The sequence below is a fragment of the Argiope bruennichi genome, chromosome 1 (assembly GCF_947563725.1).
Source record: "Argiope bruennichi chromosome 1, qqArgBrue1.1, whole genome shotgun sequence".
Taxonomy (NCBI): Eukaryota; Metazoa; Arthropoda; class Arachnida; order Araneae; family Araneidae; genus Argiope; species Argiope bruennichi.
The window spans coordinates 51,562,710-51,580,458 of record NC_079151.1 but is presented as its reverse complement, the minus strand read 5'-3'; the positions used below and the strand labels follow the sequence as shown (position 1 = coordinate 51,580,458).

The 17,749-nt window shown below is 28.4% G+C and overlaps 1 protein-coding gene across 2 annotated transcripts; it reads right to left on the bottom strand.

Annotated features, from left to right (window-relative positions):
- Window positions 1-571: 571 nt before the first annotated feature.
- LOC129958998 (zinc finger protein on ecdysone puffs-like) lies at window positions 572-16,500 on the bottom strand. 2 transcript variants are annotated; one of them, XM_056071875.1, is made up of 5 exons: window positions 16,363-16,491; window positions 10,162-10,249; window positions 6,549-6,585; window positions 5,942-5,985; window positions 572-3,118 (listed from the first exon to the last, which is right to left on the bottom strand). In XM_056071875.1, the coding sequence occupies exon 5, from the start codon at window positions 3,067-3,069 to the stop codon at window positions 1,183-1,185; it is 1,887 nt and encodes a 628-aa protein (XP_055927850.1). In that variant the 5' UTR covers window positions 3,070-3,118; window positions 5,942-5,985; window positions 6,549-6,585; window positions 10,162-10,249; window positions 16,363-16,491; the 3' UTR covers window positions 572-1,182. The 2 variants fall into 2 exon arrangements, with proteins under 2 accessions (XP_055927850.1, XP_055927771.1); XM_056071796.1 differs by lacking the exon at window positions 10,162-10,249 and having other exon boundaries at window positions 16,363-16,500.
- Window positions 16,501-17,749: the final 1,249 nt, after the last annotated feature.

Here is a 17,749-nt window from a genome sequence, read left to right as displayed (position 1 = left end):
ACAATAACTTTTCTAAATAATAAAATTACTTTTGAAAGCCTTGAATCATTCAGTATTCATCTTTGAAAGACCACAGTGAATTAAATACACATTTCCCAGCATACTTAAACTTCCACATAGCATCATAAAATTGATTATCTTCATAATTTAGTAACAGACATCAACATTAAACCAAAACCTGACCAAACCACAGAAATAGACTGCTTTTCCATTACTCCTCCTTTCTTACACATGCATTATAATATAAATTCTTATTAAAGGTTGAAGAAAAAATCTAGTATAGATATTATACTACAATTTGTATAAAATAAATTTTAAATGATTGCATTTATGTCAACTTGCAAAATTACTTTTAAAAAAATCATTTCTGTTAAAATTTTTATATATTTTCTGCAACAAAATGTGAATTAATGGTTCTGATAGATTTAATTACATATTCTACAGGACAACGAAACCATGCATTCTATTATAATAAAAGCATTTTATTTGTTTCCTAAACTTGCATTACTTGTTTTATTTCAGTTAATAATTGATCACATGTAAAATAGAAAGAAAACAAATAACTAAACAATTCACATTTAAAAGTTATTTATTTAATACTATATTTCATAAAAAAATTTTGATGAAAAGCTGACATCTAGATAGTTGATATCTTTTCACAATTCACAAAAATGTTGTAAGCAATATTGTACAGCTTTAGAAGTTTCACCAATAAATGAGAATTAACAAAATCCAATTTCATTCCAGATTTCTTTATAAAAGCTACAGATGATTCATGCAACATTACAGAAACAAGAAACAACACACTTGTCTGATTTCAGCACTGGTGATGTTTCAAAAACAATATAATGGAATGAATGACTATGCAAACAAAAACATGAAACAAAATTTAAAATTTGCTAGTTGCAATTAAATGCTGATTTTCCTGAACCACAGAGAGTCTACTACATTTCACATTTAGCTGTGATAATGTCCCATGAGAAAATTAATAAAATGAAGTGATAAAACAAGGTTCACATTAAAAATCTTGTTTTGCATTTGTTAATCACATACTCAGTCACAAAAAACATTTATTATCATATTTATACCACCATATAATGTTGCATAGATTATGTGTGTCAAGATACTAAACTGATTATTTGACCCAGAGATTGCTCTTGTGCAGCTATCTGGTTAAAATATCTAGCGCCTCTTGCGGCCCCTACCTCGACCACGGCCTCGTCTAGTTGCTGGACTTGATGTAACCTCTTCTTTGGTTTCTTCTTGTTCTTCTTCAGGTACTTCTTCTTTTACTGACTCACTTTCTTTGGATTTATCATCAGATGCTTCATCTTTACCATCATCCGTCTCCTCAAGATCATCTTTCTCTTCATCATCTTTCACTCCATTTTCAGTACTTGTTTCTTCAGGGGCTTCTTCACTTTTTTCTTCTTTAACTGATTCACTCTTAGAAGCATCATCTGAAGCTTCTTTCATTTCAACATCTTGATCTTTTTTATTTCCTGCTCTTTTAGCTGCAGCTTCTTTCTTCAAGGCTTCTTTTGCAGCACGCTCAATAGCTGCAATTTCAGCAGCACGCTCAGCAGCTTCTGCAGCCTCTCTGTCTTGCTTATCTTGTTCTTCTGCAAGTCTTTGCCTTTCTTCTTCTTGTTCAATTGCTTCCTCCATAGCTTTTTTAAATGCTTCTGTATGCATTATAGATCGACAATGCTTCGATTTTGCAACAGAAACATCCTTGAAGAATTTATGACAGAGTTTACAATAATAACCTTGTACAGATACAACGAAAGACTGACCAACTGATTTTGGCTCTTTAGGTTTGGATTTCTTAACTTCTTTCTTTTCTTCTTTGTCATCCTTTTTGTCTTCTTTATCTTTATCTTCAGTTGCTTCCCCATCTTTTTCTGGCTCTTTAGCTTCAGCATTTTCACCTTCCTTAACTTCAATTTTTGTTTCTGTTTCCATTTTCTCAACTTCTTCTTCCTCCTCTTTAATCTTCACAGGTTCAATTGCAGCTTCATCTTCATCAGATCCAGAAGCCAAATTCTTCAAATAATGGAATTCTGCTGATTTTTGTTTGTGATCTTCACTCTTATAATGATCTCTGTATTCTTCAGAGCTGCTGAATCCCATTCTACATGGGCGGCACTTGGGGTATTTCTTATCCCTTTTCTTGCGGTGTTCTTTTGTTCTACGATGAGCAAGAAAATTTCCATTAAAAGCACATTCACAAACTGTGCACCAACTACCAGGTTTGCGATTCGATTTCTTACGATCCTGCTCAGAGTCCTTTTTTTCATCTGAACTATCTTTCTTCTTTTCCTTTCTAATAGCTAACAGTTCATCAATTTTATCAGTATGGGTTTTGCTTTTATTATGCTTTTCCAACACTTCTTTTGAAGAACATTTAACTTTGCAAACATAGCAAAGATGCAATTTTTTTGCTGCTGCATCCTCAGTTGATTTTTTAGCCTCTTTGTCCCCACCTTCAGCTGTTTCAGTTTCTTGCTCACCATTCTGCTTAGTCTCAGGTTTTTCTTCAGCTTCATCTTCATCAGAACATTTCCAAATTTCAAATGATTCAAATTCCACATCAGAAACATCATCTGTAGGCTCTTCAGGATTGTAAGTATCATCTTCTTCATCACTACGATCATGACGACTCTTCGATCCACCCCTAGAATCACGATGGCGGCGAGACTTAACTGACCTTCTATCACTTTCAATGTTTGGTCGCTTTGAACGTGGACCACTGGCTGGACTTCTCTGGGGCAAGCGCTTGCGAAGCAACTGTCCTCGTGGAAGAGATCTTCCACTCATCCTATCATTCATATAGTGGCGTGACTGAGATGGTCCACCATAACCCATATTTCTCATATTGCCCATACCACTACCACCATACATGCCACCCCCATAGCCACCTTGGTTGCGATTATAGCCAGTATTCATCATGGAAACTCCTCCATACTGATCATTATACCCACCATAATTTTGATTATAGCCACCAACACCAAATGGGGGACCACCCTGTTGCCAAGGGCTTCCGCTGTATTGATTACGATAAGACATTTCTCTTTCTTCAGCAGCAAAGAACCAGAAACATGAAATTTGCTAAAACCTGGAGGAGAGGAAAAACAGATTAATTAGGATTAATAAAATAAAATACATCATTCAAACGAAAATAAATTTGAAATCAGAGAAAACAATGAATATAGGAAGCTATCATCAACTTAGAAATATTATATAAAAAAATCTTTATTAAAATGAATTTTTATACATTTAAACAATCAATATTACTTTCATTTAAGTTCAGCTGCTTAATTATATCCTTGAAATTCTATGAAGTATGTGTATATTAAATATTAAAGTCTTTAAATGAAAGAAACCGCCCAACATATACAAGAAATCTCAGCATTATACAAATTTGGTTCTCTCAGTAAGAATTATATTTTAAAATGCTTCGTAATGTCATGAAATCTATTTGGATTGAAAAGGTATAGCAACTGGGGCTACATGAAACACCAGAATTCTTTAAAGAAATTTTCACGATTACTAAAACAATCTCTGAAGCTTTCAAGATGCTTTGACATTTTAAATAAACAGATTTTCAAACCTTAATTCTGATGTAAATTTTAAAATATAATCATCAAAAAGAATGTTTACTTTAGGAAAATATTACATATTTTACAGTTTATTAATAATTTTACTAGGCAGCTACAGTTTAAAAAAAAAAAAAACTCCAATTGATAACCCAAAAAGTTAAGATATATTGTAAGTTTAATTAGTTTTTTCAACCTCTTATCTTGAATCTAATTTCATAAAGGTTAGAGATAAGAGATGAAAGAAGGTTAAAAAGATTGAAACTCATAAGTGCCTTCTAACGACATACAAGCAAGACATAACTGTCACTCGAAGTTGTTGAGACAAAAACATTGAAAGTTTTTATGTCAAAAAGTCTTTGACAGGACTACACTAATTTCAATAATAAAACTGCTCAAAGCTTAGAAACACAATGTTCTAAGTAACTATCAAAATGTTCTTTTTGTAAGCAATATTATTACTGAGAATAGTGTAATCAAAAACTTTTATTAATTTGAACTAGACAGAAATGCCACATTCTGTAAAAGCTTTCAATGATATTTGCCATATAAAACTTGTCGAGGAACCACCTTTAACCAAATTGAAACATTATGAATTACTTATTTGTTATATCATTATCATAGTGCAGGATAGCATTGTCAATAACAAACAAGGCATGTTTGTTAACACAGAAAATTCATAACTCTTCCAAAAAAAAAAAAAAAAAAAAAAAAAAAAGACATTCAAATGTGTATCAAAATATCAAGCTACAATGAAGAACACACTTTTTTGGAAAAGAGTATTAGAGTTACAACTAGATAGCAAAATATCATTAATAATGTACAGCACAGAAAAAGTTTCAGAATTAATCCCTTTCCCCATATTGTTGCTAGATACCAATTTCTCTAACAAATGTATTAAAAACATACAATTCATAAAGATTGCCACTTAAATCTAGAAAAAAATATTCCATGCATTTTCCCTGTATGCATACACAGTATAAGTGAAAGCATGTGAATAGCATTCATGTCTGGTTAAAATAAATAGCAATAACCACTTAGTTTTTATAAGTGGAATTTAAGTAAAGAGAAGTAAGGAACAATTCAACATTTCTTGAAATAATAGTATATTAAATAAATGTTTGTATTAATATGCCAAAAAAAGAAAATATTTATTATTACCTAAAATTTTGCAAATCAAATTCACAAATTAAAAAGGAAAAGGTATTGGTCCTTTATCTCATAATCTCTTGATTTAACACTTTCAATGCTACCAACAAGATATCTCATCCTTCAGATACTTCCAATTACAGGTTTCTGTGGGCTAAAATTTCTCTCTTATGCCAGTTTAGATTGGTTGAACTTTCTTATACATATATAAAGAATTTATTTTTCTTTTTTAAATATAAAAAAAAAAATGTCAACAGCTGGAAGAATTGATATTTGTCTTTCCATGGAATTTTTATCTAATTCATTTTATCTAAGCAATGAATGTGTTCAAGTAATGCAAAAATAAGGATTTGGATAAAATAAAATAGAAAATAACCATTATTGCTATCATGATAATATCGTTCCATGATTACTTATCAAAAAGCATTACGCAAATTCCCCTTTTATATAATTGAGCATCAATTTCTAGATTTTTCAGTCATCAGTTTAATTTCTTCTACTTTTGCAACAAGTTAATTAGTAAATAAGTCTTGCATTTGATTTTTCTTCCTGGACTGTTTTCTGCTTTACTAAATCTTTACATGCTCTAATATTGCAAAACTGAAATAAATATCTTGAGATAAGACAATTCATAAAGGTTTTATGTCATATACAATTTTTAGACCAATCAAAAAAATCTCTATACAGATTTTCAAAAAGAAGCACATTCTTGTAGGTAATAAATCACTTCCCACAGCCATACTGCAATGTGACAATACTAGAATTAATTTTACGACTTCCAAAAATCTGAAAATTCTTTGGACCTCAAAACATTAGAATAATTTTTTAAATTAACCAAGTTCATCTTTGCATTCACTTTTTTCAGGAAATTTTCATACTGGATGTTTGTACATTCTGAACATGCAGTGGAAAATCATGTTTTGGAATAAAGAAGCAAATTGGCTATTTGCAATAAAACCTGAGAGGCCATAAATATCAACAAATACTCTAATGCGCTCTTTTTTCTATATATACTAAAAAAGAAAATATTGATTATTTAGACTAGTTAGTAAACAATTTTTAAAAAATAAAAATTTTCAAAAAGAGCAAAAGAAATATTTTATAAAGCTTTTAAAATTTGATAATTTTCAGTTAAAGAAAAGCGAAAATTTCCCATTTTAAATCATAAAATTAAATAACTGCAACATAATTACCTCTATTCAAAAGCCTGACTGATATAACAGTCCACCAATTCAACCTGAAATTAAAATTGCAGAACTAAAGAACAATTTATATAACTATCCTATATTACATATATTCTAAGATATTTTAAACATAAAATACGTCTTTCAACATAACTAATTACTTTAAAATCCTTGTTTAGCTATTAAAAATATATCAACACTCTTTCGCATAATATTCTCAACAATGAATATAAAAATAACTAAAATCCAACTTGAACTCTAAACATGGTTCAATTTCATTATTTCAAAAAATTTCCAAAATAGAACAGCTTATTTTTTTTAATTAAAAGTTTTTTAATATGATAAAAAAATTATAGCTTATGTACTAAAATACTAAAAACTTAGGAGGTAATCAAAATATTTCTCATATAAACAAATCTTTATTGTGTCATTTTTAGATTCTTTTAAAAATGCATTATAATTTTATCTTCAAAAGCCCCTTAACATAAACTAACACAGAATTTTTTTTTAAAAAAAATCAGATGCAGATTTTAGATATATTACAAATATATCATAAGATTTATAAATGGAACCATAGATAGTTATTGTATCCAATATAAATAATACTGATAGATACCTTTGTTAGAGTATTGCTGTTTCAGTGGCCCTTTAACCTGGAAAAAGACAGAATAATTTAAGTATATAGATAGATATACTAAACAATATTTCTAACTTGGTGCTAGACTCTGAAATACCTATTTAGTATAGCTGTTTTTAAGTTTTGAATTCAATTCAAAGACTTAAAACATTCAACTATGAAAATGATTCACAGTAATAAATAAAGTGCTCCCACTGTTTAGAAATTAATTAATTATAAATGCATGATACAATAAAGAAAAAAAAAAAAACTGGATGTTTAATATTGTCGAGGTGCAACAATAGCACTTCATAAAAATTTATGCTAGCTTTCAGATTTAAATGATGGAACTGACACTACTTGTAAGACAACATATTCAGAGAAAACCATCGCATTTTATTTCTAAAAATTCAGCATCTTAATTTAAATACTGGAAGAAAATATAGCTATAAACATTTTGAAATACTTTTTTTTATCTGTCTCTAGCAACCAAAAAAAATAAAAGATTTTTCAAAAATGAAAAATTTTAAATGGAAACCAATTTTTATTCACAAAATTCAAGCTTTATCTGAAAAAATTTAATCAATACATTTCCTCGCCATGATTAACACTTTTGGCAATATCCGAATTATTTGAAGCCGGACAAATATTTCAAAGAAGCTCTTTAGCATCTCTTTTTTTTTTTAAATTGGGAATCAGCAACTAATACATAACGAACAACTATTGGGAAATTTATTTCCGACACAAAATTAGAGATGCAAAATAAACAGTAAGTCTCAGAATCAATATCACGAAAAATAGAATTTAAATTACCAGTTCAATTCAGCCCACTACAACTTTCTTTCATCCCTCATTCCCATGAAATGCAATTGTACTAAATTTATTTAAATTTTCTCTGGAATTGCAAAAAAAAAAAAAAAAAAAAAAAAAATTTGCTGAAAAATTAAATGGCGATTGACAACTAAAAATAGTACACATATTATATTATATAAGCCTAAACGATGTCTACCAAACAAAGTCCAAATTATTGACTGACAGCACTTTGTTACTTGCTTCTCTCACTGTTTTAAGTATCGATAAAAAATGATCTAACCATACAAAATGAAGTACCTATCATAGTTTTAAAATATCCCAAAGCAATTAGTATAATTTATTAAAAACATTTAATGTGAATGCATTCTTGTTAATTAGAATTGGACCATCTGCTAATCTCTATATTACAATTTATAGTAGCTTCTCTATGATATAAGCCTTGATTAAATACCTATATTTGGTATTTTAGAAAAAGCAATAATGCAGAAAAATTATTAAAAAAAAATTACAGCTCACAACAAATGTGAAGTGCAAAAGTGACATAAGCATAGTTGATACATTGATTTTTGAAAAAAAGAACTGCTCATAATTATACCATTTAAAGAGAAATTTCTTACTGGAAGAAGATAACTGAAAATGTAATAAAAAATTAGTAAATTAAAAGTCAAATATTTTGAATATAATCTGGGCAAAATAAAATTCCAACAAATATAAAAATAAATTAGTAATTTAAATACTCTTTAAAAGGCAATATTCAAATTAAAATGAAGAGTTAAGCATTAAGCATTCATTCCAGGTCCTGCTTCCAAGAATTAAATTTAATGTTTTCATTTAAGCCTAAATCTATGTCCATTTATTCCAAAAACAACTAGACAAGAGTAATTAATATGTGGCATAATTCAATATATTTTGCAAAATTTGCCATATCATAGTTTAGGAAATCTGCAAATGCCAAAAACACAAAATATTTCATCCAATGTCTTTAAAAGTAAGGTAAGGCTTTTAGGTAAAATTAATCTCATGATGGAAAACGTATTAATGTTATTATTTACAAAAAAAAAAAAAAAAAAAAAAAAAAACCTACTGAAAATATTTACTAAATTAAATATTAATTTAGTCAATGGGAAAAAAAAAGCCATAAAGACTGGAATCCCATATCAACAAAAACTGCTTAAGATAGGCTCTTAACAATCATACATTACCAACGAATTTAAGAAAGTACTATTTCAATTAAGATTAAGGGCAATGCAAAAACTACCATTAGTACAAATGATTTTAAATTAAAAAAAAACATCCTGATAAGTCATGATTTTCCATTAATGATAACAGAATAGAATAAAACAGTGAGAGTTAATAGCTCCTAATCAAACCTGCAGTATTCTTATTTATCTAATGGTAGAAAGGAATTTTTTCTCGCAAGAATAGCAGTATGTTAGTTGCAGATTGCAATTTTCAATGACAATACATTTAAATTTTTATAGTGCATTTTTATCACCACGATATAAAATGAATAAATACATTTATAATAAATTTCGTTTCTTGTTTTTTTATATTCAAACCACTCAAAATAGTGAAAAGTCTAAAAAACATGCCAAACTGTTTAGAGAATTGATGAGTAATGCTGATCAACAAAAAAAAAAAAAAAAAAAAAAAAACCCTAAACTGTTGGGAAACAAAGAGGAGATAATGCACAAAACTCATTTTAAAGTTCAGTATAGTATAACTGTTATAGATAATTCATTACTAAAAATGATAATATTTCTGAAAATATGAATTACAAATATTAAGGTATATTTAGGTCTAGCACCAAGCATAATGATCAAAACAAAAAAAAGCTTAACAATTTTCAAAACCAATCTTTCACATCTTAATTTATTATATACATGGGGGGATTAAAAATGATGAAATCTCCCATCCCACAAGCGTAATTCCTCTTCGTGCTACTTTAAAGACTATCAATACAATATTTGTATCAGAGCGGCAGAAACATTCTAAACATATACAATAAATAACTTTATACAATCCTGTAAATGAGGCAAAACAGCGTACTGCTAAATCACATATGCAATAATAATGGTAAATAAAGCTATGCTAATTTATATGAATAAGTATACCTAGAAAATACAGATAACACACAATCCATTATACTTAATGATCTGAGCTAGAAGAAAATATGTCCAAGGCCAGAAACAGGCAACAGCTTGTCTATATATAAATAGCCAAATACATTTTAATGAAAAACAAAGCTGGGCTTTAACACCCAAGCAGTGGAGAAAATAACAATTCCACTTTCGGATCAGGAATGTCGACCTGATCACAATAGTATACCAGCTGGCAAAGTAACTTGGGTTTAAAAGTCAAAACAATTCTTCTGAAGTGAAGATATCCTTTGAATTGGATTGTGAAAGCACTGGGCTTACACTACATCGCCTACTGTGCTTCTTGACAAAAACCCAACTGGAAATAGCTCACACGTTGCACAAGTGTTCAAGCTAAAAAAAGTTAAAAAAGAACATAACTTTTCTAATTTTCTTGCAATACCAATATAAAACAAATATTACACAATTTAACATTAATGAATATTACTAATTTCCCGTCTTGATAAGATTTTTCCAAAAATGAAATAAATTTATTCAATGTATATTTAATAATGTTAAATACCCAAAAAGCTAGGCTAATTATAGCCTTCATTCAGGTAACTATTTACTTATAATTTAACAATTCAGTTAAGGCTGATTTAATCCAATTAATACATATTTATCTATAAAATTAAATTAGATTATTAAGAATGAAATCTTACCTCCACTATTATCCACAGATCTTTCATCAACATCCCATAGTGCTCCAGCGACAGCAAACGCCGACAGAGCAGCTTTGGACATGTTTATCTAATTTGTATACATCACAGAAAAATAACCAAGCTAAATCTGTTAATTTTGCCTTAAAAGCTACATAAACACCATATAAAATGAAAAGTAATTTGGCTATATACATAAATAATAAGATTTTAACTAGCCAAATTAAGAATAATACATTTTAACAAAATAAAAAAAACATTCTGGTAAGAAAAAAAATCTAAAAATTTTTTTTCAGCATGCAAAGAAAGGAATTTAAAGCAAAGTTTAAATCTCAGAGAGTAAAGTGTAAAATAAATCCTATAGCTTCCTGCTTAGTTGCACTCATTAAAATGATTAAATGCTGCAAGGAAAAACTTCCTAAGAATAAAAAAAAAAAAAAAAAAAAGAATAAACAGAATTACCAAGTCAGAAACAGCTGATGAACAGTGTTCATATCAGCTTTAATTTTATTTTATATCACAAATTACAAAACATCACAATCATATATCTAAAAACAAATAGGACAAAAAAAATAACCGTCTATTAATATATATAAAGACAAATTGCAGGGCTTAATAAATTAACCCATTATAAATGCAGGAATGTGTTAGCAGTAGCTTGTATCCGCCTCTATTTCATAATCGAACCTAGTGGTTATATTTATTCTCATATTGGAATTTGAATAGAATTTATGTAGCATCAATTGTTATTAACTGAAGAAAGTATTTTTAAACCATTTTCTTTGAGAAATTATTTCATCTATATACAATGCAGAACACAAAAGAAAAATCAACATACTTGTCAAATAAAACATTGCAGAATCATCCAAAATAATTTAGAAACCATGAAAAGTAGAATCCTTCAATTCTTTTCATACAAATAAGCCTCCTCAAAATGAAGTTTTTAAACTTTTGTAAACCATTTTGGAAAAAGGAAGGCACATGCCAAAATACAAATAATTTTAATATATTTTAAGTCTCTTAAACTAGATATCATAAAAAAAAAAAAGTTTAAGAGTCATTTAGAATTTTGGCATGTAATTCCATTTTCATAAGCAGATTAAATTTTCAAAATTTGAAGCCTTATTCTGGATTACAAAACCTATAATCAAATCTGAAATATCCCATTAAATACATAATCAAAGTAACAATCAAAAATGGAAATCAATACTTATATATATCCCCTTTTTTAAAAATTAATTATCATTCTGAATGCCACGATAAAATTAGAATATAGTGGAATTAATAGAAAAAAAAATCATAATTAAAAAAAAGATTTAGCAAGTTTTATAATACACAAAGCAAGCCTTAGAATTTTTAATCTATCATTAGTAATACATATTTATTTTTACCTATTATAAGATTTGCTTTACTTCAGTAAGAATTATTTTAACTTCACAAATAGAAATTTATGGCTAGAAATGAGATTTTAAAAAATTAAAATTTACATTTTGAAGTAATTGCATATTTTAACTTTTTAGATGTATCATGTTCTGAAAATATGCCAGACATACCAACATCCAATAAATATTCAAAACTGTTATTGAACCACTAGATACCAAACAGAATAAGAGACAATAGAATCTGTTATGATTGAAACATGTTTCAACATATATGAAATATAAAAAATGTAATGTTCTTAGAATTTCAAAACATTAATCTAAAAATCATAAGCAAAAATTTATAAATTACAGATTTTCATTTCACATTCATAAATGGCAGCATGATACACTTAAATAACATCAAAATGTCATTTATTCCAATTCCCTCCTCGTAACATTTTCTTTTTCTCTACTGAGGCAGTATGAAGACTTATGCAAAAATTATCTGAAATATTATAATGCCATGAAATGCATTGTCCTATCCTTATTTTAAATCTTACATGCGTGAATTGTTATCACCCTTTTCAAAAATTATGCAATTTAATAAAAAGACTAAAATCCAAATTTTATTTTGTGCTTCAAAATTAAAACTGCCAAGTAGATAAACTATACTTTTAGTTAAATTGCTTTCTATATCTTCATTAGTTTAGTAGAAAGCCAGCAAGATTGCAGAATTGCCAAGGCAAACTGTCATAGACAACAGTTGCTCAGGCAAGTGTCTAAGTTCATGGATCTCTACAATTTGAATAAATTTTTCTTATAAGGATATAATTATATTTTACTTTTATTTAACAGTAATATTTATATTAATTATATTTAATAAAAATAATGTTGCATTCTAAAAATGCAATTTATTAATTTTAACAACTTATACTACAATATTTTTTCAAGCACAAACAATTTATGTGAACTGGACTGAAAATTTAGTTTTTATTGACACCTAAAAGAATCCAAGAGCTAAAATAACATTAGCAGCTAAACTAAACAACATATTTTGATTAAAATGTGTAAATTATTTTGCTTTATCTATATTTATATATAAACTACATGCTTCTGAATTTGAATAACTAGAGTGATACAATAATCAGTTTTCTCATTTGCTGGAGAAGGGCAGATTAGACAATGTCTAATAAATAAAATTAAGTTACTTATGATGGTAAAGAATACATTTAGATACAAAAGATACAAGAATATATAAAAGCTCTAAAACAGAAAATTAAAGCATTTGCATATAATTGCGATCCAAAACAATCACGGATATTTCATTTTTATTCAGAACAAGTTTTTCTAAATTAGAATCAAAATTCCGAATCGTTATGGTAAATTGAGATACTGTTTGTTTCAGTATCCTGAAACAACCACTTTTTGACACTTTTGTCTCACGAAGGGATGGGACGTGAAATGATGAATACATTTCTGGAATTCTTTGACTCTAATTTCTGCCCATTAGATATTTCTCCGTCCCCCCCCTCCCATGTATATGAGTGTCATTTCGTTTTTGGCACGTTATTTTAACTCAAAATTTATTTTACTTCCACGAGTATCCAGGTTTACTTTATTGATAAATATAAACATCTCCTTTTATCTTTAATATCATCCTTATTTTGACGAATTAAACCCATCCTAATGAATGTGCAAAAGTTTGGAGGGTTTCAGAATTTGTTGACAAACAATACTTGGTGATTTTACTATGCCACAATTCTGATCTATTTGTCTTTAAACGGCAATATTTTACACATGGAGCGAATCCAGTTACTTCTGATGATCTCAATAACAAAAGTCGATTTGATTTTTTTTCTCGCCTACTATAAATACAGAAATGGATTATTGAATACATAATCTGATATTTAAAAAATTCTGGGAAACAGTGTCGTTTAGTCTGCCTCTTGCTGCGCCAAGGATGCCAAGTCGCCCGTAAAGATGGCAGACAAAATAAGCAAACACTTCTGTGAAACAGTTATGGTTACACCACTTTCTGCATTAAAATTATGATCTTTACTTATATCTGATATTTTTTTTTGAACCTTAGGAATCACTACTGCTGTTTATCTTAACAATTTTGAAATAAAGTTTTTACAAACCGGTTGCACCGGTCTGTTGTGTAGAGTGCAAAATTTAGAGCATGTGATGCCTTCGGCATCTAAAAAAGGCACCAGGCAGAATTTTTTAACCTTCACTAGCAGTGGGAGCAGGAACCTAATAGCTTCGCTAGCACACTGAACATAAGAACTGCATGGATCACAGGAACAGTACATAATGAAAAGAAAAGAAAGTCCGGAGAAAGAAGCAATCAAAACATTCTCCATGCAAAATTTCAAACAAGCATTCTTTTCCCAACTCATATTATATATATAATAACATTTTTGGTTTAAGCAGAATGCAGGTTCGAAGCAGTGAAAGGACTTGGTATTTTTAATTCCGTTTTATTCTCTCTCGGGAGGCAAACATGATTATTTACAAAAAGGCACAGCGCAGCACAAAAACAGAAGGCAAAAAAGGGCAAACAAATGATCACTAGTCTTATATAACATAGGATTTCTGGCCAGGTGCCAATTCAATACATGTGTGACCTTTAACACCTTTTGAAGGGTACAGAAGATATCACTTTCATTTGATACATAATACTGATGGCGCATTATTTTTACAAAGGGATTAGACCGCAAGTGGATATGGATCAAGAAATAAGAGAATATTTTAGAATGAAGTTACGATGGGCTATAAATTAAAATAAAGTTTTGGAAATTAGTTTGGATTAAATTAAGAGTTTAAAATATCATTACATATATAAATATTTTACTCACTCTTCATTTTGTAGGTTCAAAATATTTCATGCCACCCCATTCACCAGACATTTATTCTAGCACAATTATCGACATAACAAATGATCAAGGGAACCATCAGAGCACAAAAAGATTTACAAGAACTGCAGAAGATTTTTAAAGAATTCAGGCGATTTCTTAAAGCTCATATCGAAAGTTAAAAACTTCAAAGGAATAAATATTTTCTGTTCGTATTCACATTATAAGTAACATTGCAGTGTCTTAGTAGCAAAAAAATTTTTGGTTATAATATAGAACTAAATTAAAATCTTTTAAGTTCATGTATAACACCCATTGTAAAAAGTAAACAAAACTGCATTACAGTGGCTAGAAGATTGCTTTGTTGGGTTGCCATATTGGAAACAAATATGTAGGCACACTAAACTAAATTTCAACCAAATTCTGATCAACATTTCAAAGTATTTATTTTAGTTCAAACCAATGAATTATGAGACAAAGATTATTAATAATGTATTATAAATCCCCAAAACATAAGATAAGTCTATCAACGACTCATATAAAATACTATATCAACTTATCATGATGGATGACAGACAAGTTTTTAACCATAACTTTGTAAAAATGTATTGCAAATACAGTACCATTTAATAAAAATAATCGCTATTCTAAAAAATGTTTTGGGTCATTATCAGATGAAATATCTTCAGATCATTAAACATTAATATTTAAAGATTTTATTTGAACAGTAAAATATATCAATATAATTTAATATCTTAAAGGCTATCAAAGAATCCCATCTGATCTTTCAAGTTCTTCATAATTTACATGATTAAGGCCCACATTTTTTTAAATTCTTTCAGACAAAATTTCTCTTCTATTCAATTTTAAATAAGACATTAGAACATGCTTCTTCCAATTACTATATGAGTATAATATGAATTTTGAATACTTCAGGAGTATATCTCAAAAATGGATTTGAATAAAAATTAATGATAAAAGTAATTTACTGAATGAAGATTCTTTCTGACATATTTCCATAACATTTTGACTAATAAACTGCCCTGAGAGAATTTTGAATTACACCAATTAGACACACTAATATAAAATTATTTGAATATTATTCTAGAAGTTAGGATATAAAAAAGTTGTAATTTTTACGAATCAGCAAGGGCAAAAAATATATATATACACATTATCCACAAAATTATTTCAAAGGTTAAAATTATTTTATGAGCTCTAAATTTCTTCATATACAACAGCAATCAAAAATTTCAATCCATAATAGTAAATAATCATAATGATTTATTAATTGCATTATTAAAATCCATATCATTCACAAAAAATTCTCAAAGTACCAACTTATAAGTGATAAAGATAATAGTTCTTAAAAATTTCCAAAATTTGAGTGCTGCATATTAAAATTCAAAACTTTACAAATCAGCCTTGCAAAGAACAATAAGCTTCTGATAACTAGAAATTCAGACTGCAAGCGAATGTACGTTTACATTGTTTATTCAGAGATAACATACAATTTAATATTTCGCCAAGTTGACATCCTTGCAAAAAAAAATTATAGCAATGGTGCGCCTTTCTAAAATAACAAAACTTGTATCAATCGTGGAAGAATTAGAAACATTTAATGCGATGCGACAGATCTGACTTTATAAAATTAAACTACTTTGCGGTTCCGTGAGCGTGATGCCATTTTACCGCCAGTACACTGCGCGTCCCAAAATTAGGCTTAACACCGGCAAATATAGAGAATGCCGATCAAAGTTTTGGGGCGTTGTGTGCAATTCAGATACGAATTAAATCAACAATACTTGGAATATTAAACATTCAGAAAAATACAAATATAAAAATAGAAGCAAAAATTTAAATGATCATCATAATTAAGGAAAACACGATTGCATTCACAACGATTGTAATACGAGAAACATAAATACAAGTCACACATCACAATATAACATAAAACAAAAATATAAATTAAAATCATAACTTACAGCTTAAGAGATTACCCTTCCGATGAGCAAATATTATTATCGCACGGAGAAAATTTAAATTCACAAGCAAACAGAACGGGTAAATGAAAATGGCACTAGCACTTGGAAAATCCTTTGGAAAATGCGCGATGTTATGCGTTGCCAACAAAAATCATACTTTCTAATAATATTACAATAATTGTTTTTTAATGTTTTCACACAGATCACATATTTATATTGATATAATTGAAATAAACAAATTATTACCATAATACAAATTAATAGCCTTCATTCCACTGAAACAATGATGCATAATCAATTTGAAAGAAAGACTGAAGAACATTATTAAATTCCAACTGATTACTATAATACTTTAGCATTTTGCAAGAGAAGAAACTAAAATTTAATTCTTTATATAATAATTAAAAGAAATACCTTTCGTACAGGGAGAGTGTACATCTTTCACGTTTCAAAATTTAGTACAAAAGAAATACCATAAAATGTAAGAAAATCTTTCCAACTTAGATAAGATTATAGAAAATGTATACATATCAATCTTCCAACACAAAATGAAATTGTCTAAAAAGAATTTTTTTAAATGTATCTTGAGAGATCTAGAATACACTCAGGATCCGAATATCTTTCGTAAGTAAATTTTACATCTATTCATTTATCAGAAACTCGGTTTTGTATATAAAACGAGATGGAATTGAAATTTTATGGATATAACTAATCTATCTAGATCATTAGAAATATTTATTTGGTTTCATGTCAAATTGATAAATTACAATAAAAATGATAACTTAAAGGTTCTTATTTTTTTTTAGAAATATGGTTAGGATTCTTCAAATCTGAATAATTTAGCATACTTAAATTACATTGCTTAAGTTTAAATACGCTGGGTACGATGAAATTTCTGAATATTATCAGTTAATGGCTGCAAGTTAGTTCGTCAGAAACATTGAGTGAGATTAATTTCAATTAAATCTCTTATGTACGTTCATAATTTCCTCAATAAAGTATTTTTAAGTTTTATATTCTTAGAGGCGTAACAATTGTGTTATTTTAATAGCCTTGCACCTGTTCTGTTCATTGTGAACATAAAAATTTCTCATGGGATGGAGTTCCATGACAACATGGAACTATTATTATTATTATTTAAGGATTATTTGGAATTTTTAGAGCAAAGAGTGCCATTCTCTAATGCCAGAGTGTCAGAGCTATTAAATATCAAAAAATGTAAGCGAACGGAGAAAAATTTGAAGAAAGCGATTATCGAAAAAGTTTTAACAGGGTACCATTATAAAAAATAAATGTCCGGTCTTAGTGCACACATCTTTCATATACATAGCAAGCAGAATATCTCTTTCTGGCTTTCAATAAGGGGAAAAAAATTATGTTATTAAAT

Coding starts and splice junctions, on each gene's coding strand:
- LOC129958998 (XM_056071796.1), bottom strand. CDS start 3,069: ATGTCTTATCGTAATCAATACAGCGGAAGCCCTTGGCAACAGGGTGGT.